A 26,724-nucleotide genomic window follows, 5' to 3' on the forward strand; every position below is an offset into this window, starting at 1 on the left:
GTTGTACCTAGCACAGGCAGGAAGCCTGGCTAATTCATGTATTTCCAACTATAGCAAAATCAAAAGCTGACACACACAAAAATGTTGACTTTACCGCAGGAGCTCTTAGCTTGTGGCTAAGGCACAGTTAAACGTTACTGAAACTCCATACGTAAAAAAAACCTCCTTGTTTCCCCAATACGTTAGAATATTGTTAAAGATGTAAAGGTTATTCTTTAAAACAAGTCTGATTTTGTGTTGTGACTTGCATATTTCACCCTTCGGTAAACCTGGATGATAACTGAAATATTTGAATGATTGTGAAGCAAATGCAGAGAGTGTCAACGCTGCATATTTTAAAAATTTGCACTTCAAAAGGTTCTGTCGGATTACTATTGTAAAAATCCTACTGCTGTATTAAATGGAGAATTAGAGATTACAAATGTGCATTCAAGCTAGAGGGCTCGAATTACAGTATATATTAAACTAAGAGCAGATACTGCCACCTAGATAAATTCTGATGCTTTGGTTAACTAGATGTTGGCTTGCCTTACTTTTTGAAAAATGGCAACAACAAACAATAGTGGCTAGGTACAAAAAAAAATACAGTGAATGATAAAGGGTCGCTTAAAAAATCCATGTAAATGTAATTTTCTTGGGAAAAAAAAGACCTTTGTGTTTTGCCAAATAGCAATGATTAAGCCTTTATTTAATTTTTTAAATGTAGAAGACAAAATGCTGTTAGAAATAGGAGGGCAAAACTCTACAAAGGATAAACAAAAGCTCCATAATCCTGAAGTTTATAAAGAGGTAGATCCCGAAGTGTTGTCAGGAAGACTTGTAAATTTCTTGTTAGAATATTCCTTACTGAATTCAGACAGAAGAAGAGATTGTTCAACACTCTCAAGTAAAAGCACAAATAGGTTTTAGTTTAGTAAGTAAACTAAGATCACTTAGTAAATAATTTTTTTAAAGGAGCATTACATTATAATCTGTTCTACTACACCTCCTAGCGAACAAAGCAAACTAACTCCGCTCCCCACTTTTATTTGTCACAGCAAAAAGAATGTTGCCTTTTTTCAATTCTGGATTAAAATCTAAAATCAGCAATATATTCCAGGATCATTCATTTATCAGATTTAGAGGGGTTTTTAGCATCTATGGACTGTTTGAGTTCTTCAAATCTCATTTTGTTTTCCTCTGTTACTCCTAGAATGGCTTCAATGTCATCAATGGCAGTCTGTAAATGAGCAATAAAAATAATATTCATTACTTAATTTTTTTTTAACATTTATTTATCTTTGAGACAGAGAGAGACAGAGCATGAACAGGGGAGGGGCAGAGAGAGAGGGAGACACAGAATCCGAAACAGGCTCCAGGCTCCGAGCTGTCAGCACAGAGCCTGACACAGGGCTCTAACTCATGGACCATGAGATCATGACCTGAGCCGAAGTCAGACGCTTAACCGACCGAGCCACCCAGGTGCCCCAAATATTCATTACTTAAAGACCCCTTACAACTCTTTCTCCCATCCAATTATTTGTTCCTTTTTGGACTTGAGTATAATTTAGACTGGTTAAACTCCAAACGTTCCTGTCAGTGAGCACCTATCTTCAAATTGTGTCATCAGTCTTGAAATAAGTAAAAAATATGAGAGTAAGAACTTGGAAACCATCATAGAAATTTTTATGGCTGCTAAATCTAATGGGGAAAAAAGGGACTTCTATTTTATACATCTTTAATTTTTTTTATTTCATTTTTCTAGTAATTCATTTTTGTTGTATTTTACAGAAGTACTGATCCATGGTAAGTTGGAAAAAACAAAACTTCAGTACAGATAATTTGAGAAGCACTGGTCTAGTCATCCTAAAATGAGGGCTAGTAGGCTGATAGTGTTTATTTCCATTGTTTGTTTGTTTTTTTCCATTGGGCAGAAAAATGCCCCCCACCTGTTTCCCCCATTTTTTCATTGAGGTAGTATTCACATACCATAAAATTCACCCTTATAAAGAGCTCAACTCAGTGATTTTTAGTATACTCAGAAGGAACCATCATTACTATGTAATTCCAAAACATTTTCATCACCCTGAATAGAAACTCTGTGCCCATTAGCAGCCATTCCTCATTTTCCCCCCTCCCTAGCTCCTGACAACCACGAATCTACTTTCTGTCTCTATGGATTGGCCCACTCTGGACATTTCATATAAATGGAATCCTATAATGTGTGGCCTTTGTGTCTGGCTTTCTTCACTTAGCATAATCTTTTCAAGGTTCATTCGTGTTGTAGCATGGATTGGAACTGCATTTCCTTGTTATGGCTGAATAATACTCCATTTTATCTAATACCTATTTTTACTTGGTTGCTTGCACTTTAGGTATCATATCTAAGAAGGCATTGCTAGCCAAAAGGTCATGAAGATTTACACCTGTGTTTTATTTTAACAGGTTTATCGTTGTAGCTTTTACATTTAAGTCTTTGATCCATTTTTATTTAGTTTTTGTGTATGCTTTGTAATAGAGGTACAACTTCATTTGTATGTGGGTATCTGTATTCTCCAGTACCATTTGTTAAAAAGAATTATTTTGTCATTCTTCTTAAAAATCGATTGACTATAGATGTACAGGTTTAGTTTGGACTCTCAAGTTTATTCCATTGATCTATGTGTATTCTTATGCCAGTACCACACTGTCTTGAATACTGTAGCTTTGTAGTTAAGTTTTCAAGTTGAGAAGCAACGTTCTTCTTTGTTCTTCTCTTTCAAGATTGTTTTGACTATTCTGTATCTTTTGCATTTTCACAGGAAATTTAGGATTATCTTAAAAATTTCTGCAATAAAGCCAGCTAGGAAGTTCTAGGACTTCCACTGAATCTGTAGATCAATCTGGGGAGTACTGGCATCTTAACAGTATTAAGTTTTCTACTCCATGAACACATGGAGTATCTTTCCATTTATTTAGGTCTTCTTTCTTTTATGATGGACAGATCTTGTACTTCTTATGTTAAATTTATTCGTAAGTATTTTATTCTTTTTGATGCTATTGTAAATGGAATTAAAAAATAATTTTGGGGGCACTTGGGTGGTTCAGTTGGTTAAGTGTCTGACTCTTGGTTTCAGCTCGGGTCATGATCTCATGGTTCATGAGTTCAAGCCCCACATTGGGCTCTGTGCTGACAGTACGGAGCCTGCTTGGGATTCTCTCTCTCCCTCTCTCTCTGCCCCTCCCCTGCTCGCTCTCTTTCTGTCTCTGAAGATAAATAAATAAACTTAAAAAAATTAAAAGATATTTTTGTATTTTTTATTTCTAGTATATGGAAATGTAATTGATGTCTGTATACTACTGATCCTTGGGTCCTTCTTGAATTTAAGTGTATTAGCTCTAACAGGTTGTTTCTGGGTTCTTCAGGATTTCCTACATACAAGATCATGTTATTGAAGAATAGAGATAATTTTACTTCTTTCTTTAAAATCTGGATGCCTTTTATTTCTTTTTCTTGGTGAATTGCCCTTTCTAGAATAGGGTAATATGGTGATGAATAGAAGTGGTGAGAGCAGACATCTTGCTCCTGATCTTAGGGGGAAAACTTTCAGTCTTATACCACTAACTATGATGTTAGCTGTGGGTTTTTCCTAATACCCTTAACAGGTTGAGGAAGTTTCCTTTTACTCCTAGGCTGAGTGTTTTTATGAGGAAATGGTATTATATTTTGTTAAATGCTTTATCTGCACCACCTTCCATTTTTATTCAGTCTTTGTAAATCCTTGTTTATAAACTGAAAATACTTATTAGAATGTCGCTAGGGTGGTAGAAAATATTACCAAAAATGAATCTATTCCACTTTCAGGTTTTTGTTATTATTTCTATTTTATTCAGATTTATTGCCTTTGGACCTTTTGGTGAGAGTAAAAAAAAATCAAGATAACACTGACTCACCTGAGAAGGCTGGAAACCATGAAATATTTAAAAGCTACTTGAGAATATCTGACTTTTGATGATTTTGAAAGTCAGGTAAACAACAGAGAAATAGCCTTCATTTTGTCAAGCTCAGGGTTTACCAAGTCTGTGTGGTCTTAGTCTTCCCAGGCTGCTATAACAAAATACCCAGAGACTTGGTGGCTTAAACCACAAAAACTTGTTTCTTATGGTTCTGGAGTCTGGGAAGTACAAGGTCAAGATGCCAGCAAATTTAATTCCTGGTAAGAACTCTCTTCCTGGCTTGCAGGCAACCATCCCTTCTTGCTGTATTCTCTTAGGGTGGTTGGGGAGCAGAGACAAAGCAAGAGAGCAAACAGACTCTCTTGTCTCTCATAAGGGCACTACTCACATCCAGAGAACCCTAACCTCTTGACCCCATTTAAACATAATACCCCTCAAAGGCCCCTTCTCCATATACCATCGCATTGGGGGTTAAGGTTTCAACATCTGAATTTTGGGAGGACATAATTCAGTCTGTAGCACTGATTATTATTTTTGGACAGACTAAACTGACCATGCTCACGCAGACTAAATTGCTCAGGATTTTGCACATGGCAGTAACTGATGAAATGATACTAGTTGACAGTAACTTAGAATATAAATGAAGAGCTAGGTCCTTTTGGACCAGTGAAAGTTGATGCAACCCTGGGCCTAATTTTCACTGAGTCTTCTCAGTCATGTTGTGGGAAAAGCAATGGTCATTCTTCCAACTCATAAAATCATATTGAAGAGGAATTATCATCATTATTACTGTTATTAGAACAGGCTCTAATGCAAGGAAAAAAACACTCAAAATTTACATCTTTACAACAAGCTTTTGTTGGGCTTTCCATTTAAGAGAAGGATCACATGTGGTTTCCGATTGAGTCCTCTGAGTTACTTGACCTGTTTGTTCAATCATGATGAAGGCCCATGCGGGGAATCAGATGCAGATCTTGGTGATCAATACGAAGTGTTTATCTCTGCTCTGCCAGTGTTTCGGAAACTCTTGTGTGGATCTTCCTCTGTTTTCTTGCTCTTGTACCTGTTTCTCCAGTTTGGAGACTTCTAAGCAATTACATACAAGTAGCTTTCTGGACCAACATCTTTAAAGGCCATCTGGCACCTTCAAAAAGGTTAGTGATGAAATATCTGCTCCACTTTGGAGAAACAGTGGAGTAAATGACCCATGTGTATGCCAAGGGCTTTTTTTTTGTTTCTCTCTACGACACTTTATCCTTCCTGAGGTCTCAGAACTTCTCTGGTCTACATATGTGGATTCCCCAGGAATCCTTGGCCAGACATTGCATTTTCTGAAATGTAAGTAGATTCCATTCAGGATTTTTGGTTGTGACAGTCTCCGTTTTGGTTCCATTGTGACACTTCAGTTTCACCTCCCATATCAGAAAGCCCTGTTGTCATGTAAACTGGGTTTGGTAATGGCAGCAACTTAGAACAAGTCTACTATATTTCAAAGAAAAAATTTCAGACTATTAAATTTAACTAACAGGTTCAGTGGGAACCTTATAATATTGACCCTGTACATTATAAGATATGTACTGCTTCACAATAAAAAAAAAATGGTTTAGCACTTGTTTACAATACAGCATGAGGTATTTTCAGTCCTTGTATAGAAATTAACCAGAATCGTTAGTTAATTAACACCTCACCTTAAAATTGGTCTCGCCTTGCATATTAGGTGCTGATATTTCTTGATGGATGATGAAGAGATTTCGAGCAAAGGTCATGAGGACCCCCTGGAGATCCTCACCGATTGTTCTGTTAATGATATCCAAACAAATGAGTTTACCAACGATTCCCCTCACAAGCTTAAAAACAATCACCCTCTCATTTGTGCCTGTCTGGTGATGGAATTTAATGAGTATTTTCAATCTCACAAGGTGGCAATCTTCAGGGAGATATGAAAGATGAGGCTCCATTTTAACTTGTCAACAAAGAGGATTTGTGCAATAAATATTTTTTTATTAATCAACTTAGCAGAATATAAGAATAGCTTCAGTCATTTCTAGCGAAAGGCTACCACTGAGCTAGGAAAGTAGTATTAGCTCACTTAAAAAATTGTTGAAATCAGTTTAAAAGAATTGTTGCTAAGTATAATTCATACCTAACAATGTCTTTGTCTACAGAGCTGTTTGCACCTCAGTATTCTAGAGACTTTTGTCTGGGAGTTATTTTCTATTTTATGTATGCAAGCAATTACTGCTATGTATGAGTGTGCTCCATCCATGTTCCTAGGAGAATGTGCCCCATTCCTGAACAGGCATCTTTATAAAACCGAACACACACTTGAAGAAGATTTCAGAGACAAGCTGCATACCGTCCTATGGTCAGTGAATATTCTCAAACAACTAGACTGTTGTAAATTTTAACTTAGAAACGAAACTTCAGGTTATTTCTTCTAGTTACTTTGTGAACTTTCTGTATCAAAGGAGAAAAACGGATGAAATGAATGGATTGATTTTTAAGAATTGTTCGGTCCTGAGGGTAGGATACCAAAGATACTTCAGGCAACTGCAAAGAACTTTAGGTTACTTCCTTCCCAATTGTTACCTGTAAAATAAGTCATCCTAGAGTGCAAGGCTTAAACATTTTTGGAATGGCTGCCTTCCAGCCTGATTGGGCTTTCCCATGGGTCAGGCTGGGAGCAGAAAGCTTCCCAGGCCCCAGGACAGTAGACCATTTGTCCTGCCACTGGCTATGTGACTTTGGGAGGAAGTTACTTCTTTTTTTCTGAAATGAAGGACTTTGACTGGATTAATGCTTCCAAACTTTTGGAGTTACAGTCCCCAAAGCCAAGGACCCTTACCCCTCATAGTTACTGAACTTTAGTATCTATCTCTTCTTTTATAATAGTCAAAGACAATGTCAGAGTCAGTAATTTTTATTTTTGTTTATTAAAGCAATTTTTTTTAAATTTTATTTTAAGTAGGCTTCATACCCAATGTGGGGCTCGAACTCATGACCCTGCCTGAGATCAAGAGTCACTGCTCTACTGACTGAGCCAGCCAGGGGCCCCAGAGTCAATAATTTTTAAAAGTGATTTGTACTTGGGGCACCTGGGTGGCTCAGTCAGTCAAGCTTCCAACTTCAGCTCAGGCCATGATCTCATGGTTTGTGAGTTCAAGCCCCGTTCGGGCTCTGTCCTGAAGTGCAGAGCCTGCTTCAGATTCCCTGTCTCTCTCTCTCCTCCTTCCCCTCCCTGCTTGCTCTCTCTCTCTCAAAAATAAATAAATAAACATTTAAAAATAAATAAATAAAAGTGATTTGTATTTCATTGCCACAGAGTCAGTAGGTATTAGACCCTGGCTGCTTCTTAAAACAGATTCCTGGGCCCACTTCAGATCAACAAAATCAGAAATTTTGGGTTTGGAACCCAGGAATGTATAGTTTCACTGAGAACCCCAGATGATTCTTATATATACTAAAGATTGAGACCCATACTTTAAAATATTATAGTGTGTGTGTGTGTGTGTGTGTGTGTGTGTGTGTGTGTGTGTGTATGAAGCTGGGTCCACATATATGGATTCATGCCCCTCTCATCATCCCTTCTTAGGCTTCTGGGGTCCATGGTCCCTAGGAATTAACCTCTATTAATTCATTTCTAGAATTTCCTTCATTTTCCTTCCTTGAAAGTTCTTCTTGAATTCTGCTATTCCCAGAAATATACTAGTATAAATGGAGTCAATGTGAAGTTATCCTGGCAAAGCCAAACCACCAAATTCTGGCCTGTAAGGTCATCCCCCTGGGAGCCCTCCTCTTTCCTAAACAGGTGGCTGATTAATGTTCTTCGCCTGATGTGAACTGATGGCAACAAAGCCAAACAAAGCCCAGGCATCTCATGAAAAGCCTCTCCTTAAAGCTTCAGAGAAGATCAACAAAAACAACACAAAGATGTGTTTGCTCATCTTTCCTTTTTCCATATGAATTCTCAAAAACAATGTCTCCTGGCCATTGTTTATTAAATCATCTTTCTCAACCTCCATGACTACATGTCAGTGCAATTTCTGCTGTACTAACTATAATTCCGTCCTTTTATGGCACATTCAAGAAAGCGCAGCTGCATGCAAGTGAGAATTTCAGGGATAATCTTGAATCCTACCTAATACTCAAAAAGGAAATTAACAAACTTGGTGCAAAATTGCACAGGTAGTGATGCAGTTCACAGTAGGCTGAGAATCTCTTTTCCATAATAGGGTTCTCTATACAAGGCAGCCATACTATATGGGAAAAGCACACTAGATTCAGAGTCATGAGACACAACTACTGTGTGATGTTGGCAAACCACATCCCTACTCAATGCCCCCATTTCCTTTGTACACTATGAGAGTCAGTTAATTCCCAGGGTCCTTCTTTGCTCCAACATTCTCTGGTTCTATGGCTACAGGAAGGGATGAGAAAGATAAGATAGGAAGCAGTGGACAAGGCTCTAGAGTCTTCAGGAGGCGCATGTCAATCATCAGTGTCCTTTCTGTAGGATATGTGAGCAGTAATACCATCTACACCAGTAGGACTATTTCCACCACCAAAGCTAGCCCGCCCATCAAGACATCCCTGCCTGAAGTCTCAGGAGCAGGTATAGGCATAGCTGGGTGAGCTCCTCTTGGCCACCAGTCTACATTATTCATTCTGTGGGCTTCAGCATCAAACCAGCCCTGCTGCTTGATCAGTTTGATGATTGGGGGTTTCCTTTTTCACATTAGTCTTTTCTGTCTCCTCGATTCCCTGATGCTGTCCTCTTGCTTGGTTCCTCTGTGCCGAAGTACCCATGTGGATAAGTCTTCCTGTGGTCCATACTGCAGAAACTCTGCCTCTGCCCTATTAACACTATCCCTGTTTCATCATGTCAATTGTAGGACGCAAGTCCTGCTCCTGCCTGTCAGCCTCTGCTGGGCTCTACCACCTGCCAACAGGCCTTCTTTATGCTGCCCCCTTGCTGGCCTGGGTCTGTAAGAAGAGCAGCGTCCTCTTTGAGCTCCTATGGTTGTGCTCCTTGCCAACCAGCCCTCTGGATGCCCTTTCACTCTGTAGGTGACCTTTCCTAATGCTGTGAGCTGGTTGCTCCTTGGTATGATCTCTAGGCACCTGGAAAGCAGAGGGTAGCTCCTTCCCTGCACATGTACAGAGGTGTCCCTGGCTCTATTCTCCTCCTGGACACGAACATCCAGGCAGATAAGGTGAATGAATACTTGTTGGGGTGTTATGTCTCATTCCTGTTGCTCTCCTGAAAGTATAACAAAAGAGTGGGGAAGAGAGCCTAAAATAAACAGTGAAGGGACTCTTCTAACATGACCCAGTGAATTTTACATGTTTATGGGACCTTGGGGAAAGATGGGTACTGGAGGGGACGACTAAGCCAGCAAGCTCTCCACCCAAGTGAAGAGAGGTGTTTAAGACTGTAAACACTAGATTAAATTGTTAGCCACATTCTGGCTCCAAAGGGGAGGAAATCAAAACATTTGCATGAGTTCAAAGGGATCAGTGACATTGAGTGTCATTGCACTGATGATGGCCTGTTGTAACTGACATTGCTGTGGTAAAACAAAGGACCATACTTTGGAAAGGGGAGTTGAGAGCTGTCCTGTGCACATCTTTGCCTGTTTCAGTGTGCAGCTGTTGGGACCAGTTTCCAGGGGACTAAGCACCTAGGGGGAACTGAGGCTGCTCAGGACATTGATGCTTACTAGAAGAATTGTCTATTATTTGGTTTTTCATGAGACCAGATCTTAGTGTGTACATGTGTTTCAATTTGAGGCCACAATGTCTACACCAAGGTAGAAGTCACAAGGAAGAGAAATACAGGGACAGTTTCCCAATTAAGTTAGGATAACTTAGAGGTATCAAATGGCCATATTCCAAGATATGAAAAGATTGTGTGTGTGTGTGTGTGTGTATATATATACACACACACACAAGATATGGTATATCTTGTATATATGATAAGATATATATATATATATATATATATATATATATATATATATACACACACACACACACACACACACAAGATATGATAAGATTGTGTCTCTAAAGCATGAATCCTAGATCAGAAGACAAATTTGTTAGCTCTCCAAAGTATGCTGGAGAGAAATTTGCAGGAAATAGGAAACAGAGCAGCCTCCTGAGTGGTGCTAGCAAGATTCTTCATAACATGCATCTTGAGAAGATTGTAGCAGAGCTGAAACGGGAGCTGAGGAGGGGCTATGGATCCTGCCTTTCTGGGGAGCATCTTGCCAAGTCACCAGAACACTTCTCTAAGCAAGCCAGAATGACAACTGCCCTCCTACAATACGGATGTCTGAGCTGGTTCCTCATCAGATTCACTGTGCCTTAGATGTGTATGTGTTTGAACGTAATGTGTTGTTGGAACTAGCCTCTTTCCCATCAATTTTGGATAATTAATCAGTTATTGTTATGAACCCCCACTGACATATCTAGAGTCATTATATGAAATAGTTGAAGATCTAAATAAAACAAGATAGACTTCCAGTAAATCAGCATGCTGATTAAAATGCATGAGAAGTATCGTTCTTATTGGTTGTCACAGTCTATTTTCTTAGCTTATTACATCTCGTAGACACACTTTGTACTCACAACATTCCCAACTTGTCTCTCTTCAGGTGTTCATATAATATAAAAACAGTTCCTTGTCTGTCCTATAAAATTTGAATTGGGAAAAAAGAAATAGCATTTTATTTTAGCAACAAAGAAACCTACTACACCAAGACCACTAAGACTGATTGGAATTGAAATCCAGAGCTACCATCAAACATTGTGAGAAGCACATTTGGAAAAGCTGTCTCCTGAATATGGAGTATATATGGTCTAGGACAGGGTTGTTGTTGTTAATTGAGATATAATTTACATAGAACACTGTTTAAGGTATACCATGCCTTGATATGATACATTTATATATTGTGATATGATTACCACTTTAGCCTTAGCTAACACTTCTGTCACATCCTACAATTATCATTTCTTTTTGTGGTGAGGACATTTAAGACCTAGTCTCTTAGCAGTTTTGAACTATATAAAACGGTATCATTCATTATAATCACTATGCTGTGCATTAGATTACCAGAACCTATTTATCTACTTGTTGTAAGTTTGTACCCTTTAACAATATCTGTGCAATGCCCCTGCTTCCCAGCCCGATAACCACTATTCTACTCTGTTTCTGACCTCAGCTTTTTTAGATTCCATATATAAGTGATATCATACAGTATTTGTCTTTGTCTGGCTTATCTCACTTAACATAATGCCCTGAAGGTCCATCCATGTTGTAGCAAATTTGCTACAACATGGATGGACCTTGAGGGGATCCTCATGGATAGATATAGATATAGATATCTATCTATATCCTCATGGATATATATAGAGAGAGACAGATGTATATATATATCTGTGTGTGTGTGTGTGTGTGTATATATATATATATATATATATATATATATATATCCTCATGGATATATATATATATATCTCACACATTTTCTTTATCCATTCATCCATCAATAGACACTTAGGGTTTTTTTATGCCTTGGCTATGGGAATAATGTGAACATGGAGGTACAGATATCTCTTTGAGATAGTGATTTCGTTTCCTTCAGATATATGCCCAGAAGTGGAATTGCTGGATCATATGGTAGTTGTATTTTCAATTTTTTTTGAGGAATCTTTATACCGTTTTCCACAGGGACTGAGCCAATTTATATTCCCACCAACAGGCATAAGGGTTCCCTTTTTTCCACAACCGTGCCAACACTTATTATCTCTTGTCTAGGCTAGTGTTTTTTGAAATATGATCCTCAGAACACCTTTATCAGAGTCATCTAGTGTGCTTGTTAAAAAGACATCATCCAAATTCAAGATCTTTGGGAGGGAATTTGCTTTTTAGCTCACTTCCTGGGCGATTCTCCTGCAAATCAGGATTTGAAAACCACTCTTCTGAGAGCAATGGGTAAAAATATATAGGGAAGCAATTTGTTGTGTGGAAAATAATTTGTACGTCAATAGAAACTATGTGTTGTCTATGGCACACCCTATTGCCTTGATTCAGTGGGAGATACTTACGACTCTATAAGTTGTAGGTGACTGAGACAGATTCTCTCCAGTCTGGTAGAAGTTGGGTCAATTTTCTTCACCTGCTTCCCTGTGGAAGAGCTAGTTTTCTCTCCATTTGCATGTCCATTTCAATATTCCTGATCTATAAAGATATCTGGGTTTTTTGGATTCTTTTTTCTACTGATTATAGCATCTAATTTTTCTTTGTTAAGTAAAATGTTTATCATGTTTTTATTTTTGCATCTGTATGAGAGGCATGATTTTATCCTTTTTTGAAAACTATTTTAAACAGCTTTTTCCAAATAAATAAAAAGCTAACACTGGAGTTGTCCAATAGTGGAAATGGCCGCCCTGGGGAATCGTGAACTCCTCATCACTGGGAGTCCAAACACAAAAATTGTTCATGAGATTTGGTTAAAAAAAAAAAAAAAATCACATGCCAGAATTAAGGCTGCCTCTTGACTCCTCATTTTATTAGGAAATATGGGCATCAGGACACACATTGGATTGTAACGGTGACTCTCAATGCTGGCTGCACATTAGAATCATCTGGGCCCTACCTCCAGAAATACTGATTTAATGTAGGCCACTCTGGAGTGGGCCCTACATACAGTGTCATGCTGAGCCATATTGGAGCCTGAGGCAAAGGAAAAACTCGGTATGTTTTAATTTAAGATTATGAAATTTTATTGACCATGGATTTTTTTGCATTAATTTTGATCTTTAAGATAATGCATTAAAATAGTTTTATCTTTCTTAATGAGTATTTTTTGTACTCCCTTAAATTTTGTGCTCTGGGTACAGGTGTCACTTGCCTCATCCTAATCCCAGCCCTGCTTGGCCATCTGTACTTTTTGAAGGTCCTCACTCAAGTCATTCTCATGGGCAGTCTGGGTTGAGAACCACTGACTGGTTGATCTGTCAGGTGTCCTGCTTCCCTTTCTGTGCTGTCCAATATGGTAGCCACTAGCCACATGGGGCTACTACTGAGAACTTGAAATATGAGTAGTCCAAATTGAGATGTGCTATAGCTTTCAAAGACTGAGTAAAGATAAATGTAAAATATGTCATTAATAACTTTTATACTGATTACATATTGAAATGATACTAGTTTTTAGTTTGGGGAGCATCCTTTTCTTTAAAGAATTTTTTAACAAAATGTTTATTTTTGAAGGAGAGAGAGACAGAGCATGAGCGGGGGAGGGGCAGAGAGAGCAAGAGGGAGCCACAGAATCTGGGGCAGGCTCCAGTCTCTGAGCTGTCAGCACAGAGCCCGACATGGGGCTCAGACTTTCGAGCTGTGAGGTCATGACCTGAGCCGAAATCAAGAGTCCGAAACTTAACCGAGTGAGCCACCCAGGCGCCCCTGGAGAGCATCCTTTTCTTGATACTGATTTCTGAATCAGTCAGGTAGCCTAGGTTATGCTGCAATAATTTTTAAAAAAACAACCAAATTCTTAGTTGTTTATAACAACAAATGTGTGGTTCTGGCTTATACTCCATTTCCCACATGGGCTGGCATGGGTCTCTGGTCACTGTTGGGACCCTCAGGGACCCAGGCAACGGAGGCTCTGTCTCAGTGTGCTTCCATGATTTCCAAAGCAGGAAAAAGGACATGGAGACTCATGAAGTGGCTCTTGAAGGCTTCTGCATGAAATACCCTTCTGCTCATATTTCACAGGCCCAAATAAGTTACATGGCCATACTTGACTTCAGGGAAAAGGCTGAGGAAGAATAATTCTGTTATGTGCCTGCAAGGAGGAGAATCAGAACATTTGTGAACAGCCCTAATGATTGCCACCATGGCAATGCCCTGGCCTGAGAAAATGATTGCTGGTGGTTATGGAGCCATTTAGGCCCGTGGCACACTGCCTATGTATGTGTGAGACCAGCCCTGCCCCACACTGTCGCAGGCAGTAAACATGACGCTTTTCTCCATATGGCTTTCATTACAACTTCATTTCATTAGGAAATCAGTGGGGGTATTCTGTAGCATTACAGAAATACCAAGAACGAGACCCACCAAGTTGCTTACAAACTCGGTAATGCTTCCTTCCAATATTCAGCAAGGAAAAATAAATTCGTGAGGTGATCTCATTTCCCTTTTATCCTCTTAAGAGCTTGGATGAAAAACATTGGAAATTCTGTGATCATAATGGGAAGAAAGACATAAATATTGAGAATAAGGACTTTTGAGGATTCTTTTGGGAACATTGACAATGATGTATTATTAATGTTGCTTCTGTTTTTGGAAAGAGCACCCACATTACATTTGATCAAGAGTGGGAGGGGGTTGCAGAGGCTACACTCATCTTTTTAGACACAGCATAACCTAAGGAGGCAATAACAGTTTAGAGAAGTTAAGTATTAAACATAGCTTTTTTTCTCTTTTGTAAGGTAGAGAGAGAGTCATGGGGGCTATAGAGAAGTTTGTGCTCCTTCAGCTGAAGAATACATAAGGGGTATCTAGATGGACTATTTTATTTGAAATAGCTCCCAGCATTCTTGAACTGGGTTGGTAATAAGATTATAGAAATATAAATAGTCCTAAGGGGGAAAAGGTACATATGGGACACGTTTGGTGTAAGAGAAAGAATCATAGTTGCCTTTATGGACAATTATGGATTCAAATGTTAGTTCCACAAAGTGCATAGCTGTGTAATGTTGGGAAATGCTGAAACGAAATCCCCCGGTGTAATATAGGAGAAAGAATAGCTTCATACAGAAGAGATGTGAAGGTCAAAGGGACAATGAAGAGCTAAGCTAATGCTTAGCTCAGTGGCCAGCACATAGTAGGGGCTCTGCAAATGCTGGTTCATCACCCGTCTTTTCAGGAAAATGCAGTTAAGAGAACAAGAAGGCAGTTCAGACAAGGGATGGACCCTAGGGTGTGAAAAGATGAGACCCCATCTCAGAAAAACTGGAGCAAGGATATTGTTGGAGAATTTCCAATGACTCCTTTTTCTTACCTCAGAGTTTTAAGACTTCATTTTTTTTTAATACAATTTTTTTTAATGTTTATTTATTTTGGGAGACAGACAGAGTTGGGGGGCAGAGAGAGAGGGAGACACAGAATCCGAAGCAGGCCCCAGGATCCGAGCTGTCAGCACAGAGCCTGACGCGGGGCTCGAACCCACGAAGCGCGGGATCATGACCTGGGCGGAAGTGGGACGTCCAACTGACTGAGCCACCCAGGCACCCCTGTTTTCTGGGTTTTTTTAACCTCTCTCTCTCTTCTTGTACTTTCTTGTTACGATTTGTTCTTTTTTTCCTCTTTATCCCCACTTCCCCTTTTTGGTGTATTCTTTCTGTCTTGGGATTCTATCCTCTCTTTTCTTCTTCACATTGTTCTGTCACTCCATTGCCCCCAATCCATATTTCTCTCTCTCCCCCATTTCATCTCTCGTCCTTTATAGGGTGTGTAGCTCAGGTGACCTGGAGACAGAGCCAGTTATGTCTTGGGTGCCCCTCTGCCCCTTTCTGTTATTCTTCTCACCTTCAGTGGAACTTCTCCCTCTACACCATCCTCTGTTCCCCTGGGGCCATAGCAATTTGTTTTTCGTACTAAAATTTGTTCTTAGAAATGAATCTGATCGACTCAGAGTCACAAAGGTGTAAATAATGTAAAAAATTTGGTGCTTTACTTTTCCCAGAAGTACTGGAACTCCAATCAAGTAGAAAGCCTTTAGCCAAAGAAATAAATCTCTAATAGTAATTTCAGGGAAATGAAAGTTATGGAGCATATTATCTTTTGGGCAGGCGACTTTCCCTGCCAAATATGTCTATTCACAGAGCTCGTTCTGCTTTGATATTTTAGAATAAAATAAATAAAATAAAAATAAAATAAAATAAAATAAAATAAAATAAAATAAAATAAAATCAGAGAAAGCGAAAGTTAGATTTAGCCACCTTCTGGTACATGGAAGTGTTTCGGTCTTATCAGTTTGGGGCTAAAAACTGTTTAATTCCAAAAAGATTGTATAGAGCAAATGCAACAGTTAATTTCAGATAAATCAGTTCAATCTGGCTTTTTCATTCTTTCTTATATATGACCAGTTTTAATGTAATTTTTAAAGGAATATGAGCTCCATTATATGTGTTTACAAACAGCATAAATCAATCTAACTGAAGAGCCTTACACTCTCTGATGGTGCCCTGCAGTGTGGTGGGGATTGCCAAGTGGCAGTTGGGTCATTCTATTCACTGTTGACCTCATGTCTAAGATCTATATGCTTTTCAAGAGTCTGCAAAAAGAATTGGCCCCTAAAAAATTCTATTTGTTCTCAAGTATGAGAAATGAAAATTAATAAATGTAGAACTGAATGTCTGCAAATCAAAACATTTGCTCACTTGGTTGTCACTCAGTTGTGTCATTATCTATAGGTTACTTTTAATATAGGAGGTGACTGTATTTTAATATGCGTGATGTCATGTGGGATGGGTCTTCCACAGGTAAGAGCGCATGGGTTACTCAGGTCTTAGAATAAGCCATCAGTGTCAGATATTTGAAAATCTGAAGTGCAAAATCACTAAACTATTTCTCAGAGCAACATGTGTCTCTAGGCACAAAATGGAGGTTCTAGTTTGGGTAGGTGATGTTACATCACATTTGCTCTCATCTGACGACATTAAGGATGGAGCAGCTGGGCAGGAGCCATCAGTATCACTGGCAACAGACAAAAACTGGGAAAAACTTTTTTTTTATCAGAACTCCTTCTAGAAAAAAAGTACTATATGGAAGTAGAAGGATGGCAGGGACTGAATTGCGTGTCCCCTCAAAGTCATATGTTGAAGCAAGCCCTGAAGCTGTATTGGAAATAGGGTCTTTAAGGAGGTGATTAAGTTTAAATGAGGTCATATGGGTGGGGCCCTGATCTGATAGAACTAGTGTCCTTGTAAGAGAGGTTACAGAGACAGCAGAGATCTCTCTCTCCCCCTCTACCATGTTGGAGCACAGCAAGAAAATGGCTGTCTGCAAACCAGAAGGACTGCTCTCCCCAGGAACTGAATCAGTGGCACCTTCTCCTTGGACTTCCCAGCCTCCAGAATGGTGAGCAATAAATTTCTGTTGGTTAAGCCACCCCGTCGGTGGTGTTCTGTTATGGCAGCTCAAGCAGGCTCAGACAGAGGATATTCATTGATAAGCAGCTTCGAGCGGGGTCAGGGAGCTCAGGACATGCTTCAGGATCAAGAGATGGTCCCCAAAATGCCTCCCAAGTCTGGTGAGCTACAAGGCTTTTGCTTTACCAAGGTGGGTGTGCAGGCTTGGGACAGAGCTAAATTTCTGAGAACCAAGTGCCCCCCATGCCAGTGGAGCTGCTCGTTCACCCTTCCCCAAGCAGCCCTCAGCCTTCCTAGAAATACACGTCAAACTCATGTTTAGAGAATATCTGTGTGCAGGGACACTGAATTATTAGCTGCCTAGATCACCCATAGGCTTATGTTTGGTCCACCTTGGCCAACTTTTGGCCTTCGTACCTCAATGTCATAGCCAATGCCATGGGCCTTACACATTTGGAGAAAAACATACGGGAAAACCAGCGAGAGATTGTTGTGCTTCAGCTGGGTCGTCATCACTGCATAGCGACTGGCTGCTGGTGACTGGAAAAGACCACAGTTGCATGTAAGACCCTTCACAAAATACTTGTTTAAAAAAGTTTCTTTAATGTTTATTTATTTTTGAGAGAAAGAGAGAGCTAGCAGGGGAGGGGCAGAGAGAAAAGGAGACACAGAATCCGAAGCAGGCTTCAGGCCCCGAGCTGTCAGCCCAGAGCCCGACGCGGGGCTTGAACTCACAAACAGCGAGATCATGACCTGAGTAGAAGTCAGACACTTAACTGACTGAACCTCCCAGGTGCCCCTCTTCACAAAATATTTAAATAAACTTTAACTTTAGAATAAAGTTAAATACTAAATAAATACTAAAAAAAACTAAATAAATAAAGTTAAATAAATAAAGTAGATTAACAGAAAAGTTGTGAAGATAATACAGAGAGTTCCTATCTCATATCCTGTAACCTTGCGGTATGTTTGTCACATAAGCACACAAATTGCCTCCTTGCTGTTAACTTAAGCCTGTACTTTATTTGGATTTCATTAGTTTTTGCTAAATCCCTTTTTATGTTACACAGTCCCATCCAGGATGACGCATTGTTATTCAGTTGTCTCCTTAGGTTCTTTTGGGCTGTGATGGTTTCTCAGACTTTCCTTGTTTTTGATGATCTGGACAGTTTTGAGGAGTACGGATCAGGTATTTTGTAGAATGTCCTCTGTCGGGATTGTCCCATGTTTTCCTCCTGACTACACTGGGATAATGTGTTTTTGAGAAGAGGACTACCCAGGTACTTTCATCACCTTGTACATCAAATTGTATGAACACAACTTGTGATGGATGATGCCAATTTTGATCTCGCTGAGGTAGTTTTCGCCAGGTTTCTTACTATAAAGTTACTTTTACCTGTTTCTGTACTACACTCTTTGGAAACAAGTCACTAAGGGTAGTCCACCTTCTTGAGAGGACCAATGGTAGAATTTTGATTCTAACTGCTTTCTTTGTTTGAGAAACTGCTATTCCTTATTTTGCTTGCCTGTCAGTGGGAACTATCCCAAAGAGACTGGTTATGCTAGGCCTGAAGTATTTAAATTATAATATTTCCTAAAAACTTTTAAAATTTAGTATGTATACAAGAAAGTATTTTATCTTGGCAATTTTGTAGCATGTCCTTTGTGAGATGTGATATTCGCCTTTGAAAATCAGTTATGTTTGTCCTGGGATAACTGGAAATTTGGAGAGCAGCGTGTAGGGCCACGGCCAACCTTTGGGCATAGTAAATGAAGGTGCCTGGCACAGATTTTTAACTTTGGGGACCTTTGGGTTCTGGGCAACCAGGTGCTTGCCCTTGTGCAGTGACTTGGAACAAGAGAAGGAAAAAGAGGTACTGTGGGTCCCCAGCTGGCTGCAAGGATCATAGTGGCCTGACACTGTTGTGAAACATTAAGACTTGCTCTCTCTGTCTCTGAGAGAATGCAGGGGAGCCGGGGGCTGACTGAGTGCCCAGAGGAGGACGAATGGGCTTTCCCTGCCTGTATAACACATGCATTCCCTCTCTCTCTCTCTCAGATTTCATAGTCATCCTTTGTGACATATTTCCCCACATATATTGTCATTTCTTTCAACATTTACAGAAAGTACCATATCTGATGGTCACATTTTCAGCACTGTTAAGCTTGGTCTTCCCACATGTAGGCAGAGTCCACATCTATAAAAACGTTAGTCTCTCACAGGCTGATGCATCTTGAGTTGTACATCTCCCTTAGTATTGCCCCATATGCAACCACCGAGAATTTTAATTTTGCAGAAGAAAATCTGTTGGACCCGCACATGCCTCACAGCTGTGCTTTGTTATCACTCTGACCTATCATGAATTGTTCCCCTGGCTGCCTCCCTGTCATGAGTGGGAGTTCTCTGAAGGCAGAGCACTGCTTGGTGTCTGAATCTCCAGGCTGGATGTGATGCTAGCACAGAATAGGCATTTCAGCGTTTCTTGAAAGGAAGAAAGAATGGATGCATGGAATAGAGTAAGTCTATAGCACTTCCTCTGACTTAAGAGACTCTTCCAATGTAATTCAGGGGGCATCCAGTCAGTGAGTGCTTTGGGGCAGAAGCAGACCCTAGAGAATGACAGAAGATCCCCAGAGAATAACTCAGGGCAGTCACTCCAGACCTTGCCCCCAGTAGACATCTTTTGGAGGACAGTGTAGCCCCAGTGGGCTATCCCAGTGGTGGGATTATTGGTGGGGTAATAAGAACTGGCTGAGAGAAGTTCTGGCTCAGCCATTCAGTCTGGAGGAGCATGACCACCAGGCCTGCTCACCCTATCATGGCAGGTTGTGCCATGTTCCTGCCTTCACAACAAAGGCCCAGAAGCCTGAGTTTTTGTATATGGAAGTGAACTGTAAATACTCTGGAATTCCATTGTGGTTACTGAGCATGTAATTGCATGGTAATTAGCATGAATTCACAAGATAATTCCAAGGTTATTTTTGTCTTCTAAACTTGTCTTATGCTGCCATAGCATATAGACTAGCAAACCCAAGACTAGGCCCCAGTCAGTGAGGGAGAGAGGTAGTGGGCTCGAGCTCAACACCATGTATCTTGGCTCCAAAGCAAGGTGAAGGAGCTCACTGTCCAGTGTTACTGGGCGACAAGTAAGGACAGGCTATCCTGAGGTTTTTTTGTCTCTACAGAGACAGACTGCAAGTCCCCTCCTCCCAGACCTGGGGTTCTGATTCATTAAGAATCTGAAAGAAAAGCCAGGACATTTGGTATGTGTCTCCAGGCTGTGTCTTTTCTGTCTCCATCACCATCATACGCCAGAGCTTCATGGCTTGGACAGCTGCTTCTCCTTCCTACTCGGGAGGTGGGGATGCACACAGAATTCTGTGGTGGAAATTTATATGGAGTCAGAAAGACTGAGGTCGAAAACCTGGCCGACCTTGAATGTGTCATTCAACTTGTCTGACTTCTAGTGATTAAATAAGCACCTAGCCCAGCACCTGGCACCTGATAAACAGTAGCTACTATTGTTATTGCTCTTTCTCTGAAAGTGTCTACAGGCCCCAGAGCATTATGGACCTACACTAAATGTAATTTCCCAGGCTGTTCCTACCCCCACCGGTGCCTGGGGTTCTGAGCGTTACCACAAGATTATTGTTTCTCAGACCCAGGTTGGTCAGTGCTCAGAACTCTTCAGTGTCTCCTCCATGCCTATAAGATGAAATCTAGATCCCTGGGCTGGTGTTCTCCCACACTAGCTCAGGGGGTTGCTCCAACCACTTCTCTCACTTTCTCCTTCCCGAATTCTCTGCCTCAGCCCACCTGGTTCATTGCTATCTCCAATAGACCATGGGGCTCTCTTCAGCCTTGGTCCCTTCTGCTGGGCAGGTCTCCTTCCCCTTGCCATGTAGTGACTGCCCTAGTCTGTAAGGCTAGGCCAAGTTCCTTCTTTGTAGTGGAAGAACTAGGCCTGTCCCTGCCAGTCCACAGTCTTTTCTCCTAAGAACTGCAGCAACAGGTTGAGGGGCCATCACTCAAATGGCACCTACACGAGGCCTTGTTTTTTTCCTTGTGTATGTGCTATGTACTTTCTATTTCTTTTTTTAATGTTTATTTATTTATTTTTTGAGAGAGAGCACAAGCAGGGGGAGGGACAGAGAAAGAGAGAGAGAGACAGACAGACAGAGACAGAGAGATTGAGAGAAAGACAGAATCTGAAGCAGGGGCTCGAACCCACGAACTATGAGATCATGACCTGAGCTGGTCAGACGCTTAACTGAGCCACCCAGGTGCCCCAATCTACTTTCTATTTCTTTTCAACTTCTCAAGGACAGGGACTCTGGCAAATGTCTTTGTATCCCTGATGCTGGGTGAAATTCCTGGCTTATATTAAGTGCTTAAAAATGTGTTACAATAATGCCAATACTCTTTTCAGACTTAACTAACTCCATAGTTTCCAGAGGAAAATACTGTCGATAATCTAGGGTTGTCTTTTATTCAGCCAGATAGCACAGCTGACAGTGTTACTATGAGGATTAGATGAGTATCTAAAGACCTTGGAAGAGTGTCTGCCACGGAGTAAGTGGTCAAAAAATGTTAGTTAGCTCTTATTATCATTTGTTAAACTAAATAATTTCACAAATAAGGTAAGTTATTGAAATTAAAAACCAACCAACCAAGAAACCTTTTCATCAGAAAGGGTCTTGAATCAGAAAACCTGAGCTCTGCTACTTAATTAACTTTATGACTTTGGGCAGCTCACTTAACTTTGCATAGCCTCGGTTTCCTAATCTGTAAAATGGTATGATAATCCTCGTCTTATCTGTTCTTTGGGGTCTTCATGGGAATCAAATAAGCTCATGCCTATTTAAAGTACAAAGCATTATACAAACAGAAAACATTTTTTTTAAAGGTTGACTTGTGTAATCAACTCTTCTGATGCTATAAAATCTCTTTAGGTTTGCCAAGGAAATTACAACCTAAATGGATTTTACAGCATGAGAAGACTCCTCTATGACCATCTGGCCATAGTGCTGAGTCTTGGCCTAGCTCAGAGCAGATTAGAAGCCAGTGGATAATGGCAGTATGCCTGGAAACAACCTCATCACAGAGGGAGATGAGGCCTCCTTTGGAAGAAGAACTTTCTCTATGGCCTCAACCAGAAACTTCTTTAGACATGAGCTTAAGCTGTACTCTGGGGCCAGATCACTGACTCTCAGCTAGTGCAAGTCAGGTTGGACAGAACGGTGGGCAGACACACAGGCTTTCAAGTCTGACAGGCCTGAGCTTAAATTCTGGCTTCCACACTTGCTTGCTGAGTGACCTTCCACAAGTTGCTTAACATTTCTTAACCCCAGTCTTCTTATCTAAAAATGAGCATAATCATAGCATCTGCCTAATATATTGGGTTGTATAAAGATTCATGTAAAGCACTTAAAGTACCTGGTGCGGAGTAAAGGCTAATACATTTTGGATGTTATTATCATGTTATTCTATGCGTTATCGTTATTTGTTGGCCTGTGTCTTTGAATAAACTCGGAGCTCTTTGCTACTTCCCTTTACATCCTCTGTGCTTAGGAGAGTGCCCAACACAATGTTGGTGTTGAGTATATATCTGCTGGATTTACTTCTAGTTGATTCCTGCTGAAAGTATTAACTGGTAGCTAAGGTGATGGCTGATGAGGACTTAGGATGTGACCTGTCACAATAATATTACTTCTTTCTAAACAGTTTTGCAGGGTAAAGATCTTTAAATGGAAGGCCGCAGTATGGAGGGATAGGTCCTTCTCGTGTCCCCCTCCGCACCCCACTGTACATGAGGCTTCCTGGGCCAGGCTTGGTACAGAAGCCCATCTTACAGGCCCCATAAAATCAAATCCCTCAAGAGACCTTGGGGGTCACTTAGCCCTCCTTTATTTTATAAATGAGGAAACCGAAGCAGAGAGAGAGAGATCAGAATTCATGATCCATAACTTCAGACAAGTGCCCTTCACTCCAAATTCCCATTGGCTACATTTGGAATGTGTGGAAATTTCTAGCATTTTCTAGGAAAACGGGGAAAAAAATAGAAGACAAAATATTATCGGTAGAAGTCTAGTCTTATTAAACTACCTTTCTAAATCACAATCTAACAAGAACGCTTCAAGCCAAATAAAGGAAGCCTGAAATACTCCTTTTCACTGGAGAATATAATTTTGCTTCAGCCACAATTTAAATTGATTGAGTTCTGAGCACCAGCACTTGAAGTGTGGAGCATATTCTATTTTCTCCATGATACTTGTTTTGACAGTGATGCATTTCAGTTGACATAGTTGAAATCCTTATGTAATAAATCTCTGCCTGAAAATTAATCATGTTTATAATATTCTGAGAATTAATAACACCCATTGCTCAAATCATTAACTTAAAAAAGGAGCTTCCAAAATCTGTTCTCGGCAGTAAGGGACCACAAATAAATGAATGTTTGATAAAATAATCCAAGTAGCAGTTTAACAAGCGTAAACTTGAATGTGGTTGCAATAACACAGAACTATTGTTTAAGGGTTGGCAGAGGCTGATGAGGTTCTTATTTCAGTTACGAAGCAGGCATCCACATGCATAATGAACTGCTCTCTGAATTATTAATGTGTTGCTTATTTAGCCTCATCTGTCTAGAAGATAATGTATCCTAACTCTAATGAGTGATTGGTTTTGTACATAATTACAGTAGCAGCAGTAGTGGGGAAATGTGTGCCTTCAAAGAAGGAGTTCTAAAAATAAAGTCATCACATAAACTCCGTTGTTGTGGCATTCTATCAAAATCAAACCCGAAGCATTTGAGAATTCATAATAAATTACAGGAGACAGAATCATTATTAACATCATAATTTAACACAAAAGGTTTTACTTAATCATTCATTACCGATCATGTGCTGTTAAAATGCTTATAAATGACTTGGGTTGTTTTAAGATGTTTGTGAACATGGTCCCTTTTGGCCACTCACCACCTGTGGTGCAGAGGGTCCACGAGAGAGGAGGAGTAAGAATGATTGCAAAGGGTAGTAATGCTTTATGCTCATTCTGACAGAATGTTAATTAAAAGTTCAAATGTCGTTGGGTGACTCCTTTTCTTTTCTAAAACATGCACGTCTGGGACTCATTCGACCTGGTTTCTGCCTTCAAGCAGTTAATTGTGGAGGACCCTGGATCAGAAGCCCATACACCTGTCCTGTCTGGGTCTGGATGACAGTTCTTTACCACCTGTTCCTGATTTGGGGCAACAGCTCTTTGTTGAGCCCAGAACAACAGTCTTTGCTTCCTTCTCCCCTCCCCACCCGCATAGCATATTATTTAAAGGAATAGGTCCAAACCAGCAGCATTTTGTAGGCATCAGTCCTAAATGTGCCTTCTTTATCATTGTGGCTATATCAGTTTCTTTCCTTTTATTTCAGTCTTCAAAGGGGGCTGTCAGCTGACTGATTATAAATCTGATGGCATCACAGCCTGTTCACACTTGTTCAGGAAGCTTCAGTTTGATTGTAAATTGCATTGTGTGTGCAAGTTTGGATGATGCTTTTAAAAATGGCCTATCACATGTGTGTACATGCACAGTAGCACATGCGTGCACACATGCATGGTGGCACCAGGGCGAGAACATCCATTTATCTTTCTAAAACCAAAAGCACTTTCAATTTATCCCTACATCAGAAAACCTGCATAGCTTTTATTTAGTGATCGTAGAGACATTTGAATTATTGAAGATCATAAGCTTCCCTCTCAAGTGCAGGCAATTCCTAGAAGTGTTTAAGACTCTTGATCACAGGAGAATTCTTGTATGTTGCCTGTAGCTAGGATTGAAACCTATAGGCAAGATGGGGAAAATGGGAGAGTGCTTCTAATTCAAAGTACAACTTCTGTTTACAGCCTTCTGAAGCAACATACTTAAATGCAGCAAATTGCCTTTCAAAGTCTTGTGTTGCATACTAACTCAGCTTCCAGCTTCCTTTTAGAAATGGCATGGAGTTAGGTTTGCTAGGTCAGAAGACTCAAATTTTACTGCTGTCCCTCTGTCCAGCATTGCACTTAGGGTCCTGTGGGTCCTTTAGGCGAGGATAGGGGCCACAGGTGGAGTTGGACCTAGTAGATTCTCATCAAGGTTCTGGGACCTATTTAAAAGGTCCCAGCCTTTTCTCCTGCCCAGCCCAACTTTGCTTCTTCTTCTTTTTAATGTTTATGTATTTTTGAGACAGAGAGAGACAGGGTGTGAATGGGGGAGGGGCAGAGAGAGAGAAGGAGAACAGAATCCAAAGCAGATTCTAGGCTCTGAGATGTCAGCACAGAGCCTGACGCAAGGCTCAAACCCATGAACCATGAGATCGTGACCTGAGCTGAAGTCGGACGCTCAACCTACTGAGCCACCCAGGCACCCCTCTGCTTCTTTCTTAATAAGCAAGGAGATCAAAGGGTTTCCTGTGATCAAGCGTACCTCACTGGACAAGTGGATTGGGAAGGAGGCTGCTGCCTGAGCCCCCAAGATATCTGATACCCTTTCCAGGCTACCCTTTGAAATGTATGCTGAGTTTCTGCCAAGGAAGGTGACTCTAGCGACCCTGGGGAGAGTCAAACAAGGGTTCTTTAAATCCAGAGGTATCTCCTGGATCTGAAGAGGCTCAGCAGAGAGTCAGGAGATACTGCTCTGAAAAAAGCATCTCTAGGGCACAAGTATGGGTTCTACTAACCACTGGAATTCCTTTTTTATGTTTGATATATTAGCGTCTCAAGTAGATTTTCATTTGCAGAAAGGGTATGAAGCCCACTGTTGTGGGAGAGGCAGCAGAAACCCTCTGGTAGCAGTCAGAGCAGCTGTAGCCAGAGCCCCTGTTTGCTCTCATATTCCATGTACACTAAGCACCAGCTGGTCCACTTGACCTCTGTTCTCTTTCCCCCAAACCAACCTAGCCCATTGCCTCCATGGAGATTTGTGCTTTGTTTCCCTGGGTTCTAAGGTTGGTAAACCTCAACCAGCCTTAAGGCTGCTGGCCCCAGCCACACTAGCATTGGGATTAGTGATGAGATGGGAGGTTGGGGCCATGGAAAGAAGTGGGTCATGGAGGTCCTGCTGGGAAGTTGGAATTTTCCTGAAGATGACAGGAGTCCTTTCAAAATCATAAGTAGGGGAGCAACATGCTCAGATTTGCTTTTCACCTTGACCACCTTGACTGTATGTATGGTTAGGCTGAGGGGAGAGGCAGGAGGCAGAGAATGTTAGTGTGGAGCAAAACTAGGGTGTATCTCTGTGGAGGGAGAGGAGGCGTCAGAGTTGACGCTCATCGACATGAGCTGGTGTTGACTGGATATGGAGGTGGAGGTGTCCCGTCAGCCTCTGGCAGGACTCTCCACGAGGAAATATAGGGGGAGGAGAGACAATGAATGCAGTTTGAGACAGCTTGACTCTGAGGATTCTAGAGAAGTTTCATAGAATGGTGGATCTAGGAGTCTGGAGCTCAAAAATGAGATTGGAGCTAGAAAAATAAATGGGTTTTGTTAGAAGTTGCTGGTAATTGAAGAACTTGTTCAGGGAAGCAAGATGAGAAGAGATGGAGGGGAAATGCCCCAACAGACCTACCCTTGGAAAACCCCATGCTCATTCACCCCTCCAATATGGTGCTTTC

General features: G+C 40.7%; 1 protein-coding gene across 7 annotated transcripts in view; it reads right to left on the minus strand.

Annotated features, from left to right (window-relative positions):
- Positions 1–1,013: 1,013 nt before the first annotated feature.
- The window catches only part of IQCH (IQ motif containing H), a 210,637-nt gene continuing 184,926 nt past the window's right edge, over positions 1,014–26,724 (minus strand). For 6 of the 7 annotated variants that reach the window (XM_042941622.1, XM_042941625.1, XM_042941623.1 and 3 more), the window contains 4 exons: positions 17,497–17,619; positions 10,549–10,610; positions 5,604–5,712; positions 1,014–1,219 (listed from right to left, as the gene is read on the minus strand). In XM_042941622.1, the coding sequence (XP_042797556.1) occupies positions 1,106–1,219; positions 5,604–5,712; positions 10,549–10,610; positions 17,497–17,619 (408 nt within the window). In that variant the 3' untranslated portion in view covers positions 1,014–1,105. Of the gene's footprint in view, positions 1,220–5,603; positions 5,713–10,548; positions 10,611–12,027; positions 12,161–17,496; positions 17,620–26,724 lie in introns of those variants that run through there. The other variant, XR_006203496.1, reaches the window with a different exon arrangement.

Source organism: Panthera leo, chromosome B3 (genome assembly GCF_018350215.1).
Source record: "Panthera leo isolate Ple1 chromosome B3, P.leo_Ple1_pat1.1, whole genome shotgun sequence".
NCBI lineage: Eukaryota > Metazoa > Chordata > Mammalia > Carnivora > Felidae > Panthera > Panthera leo.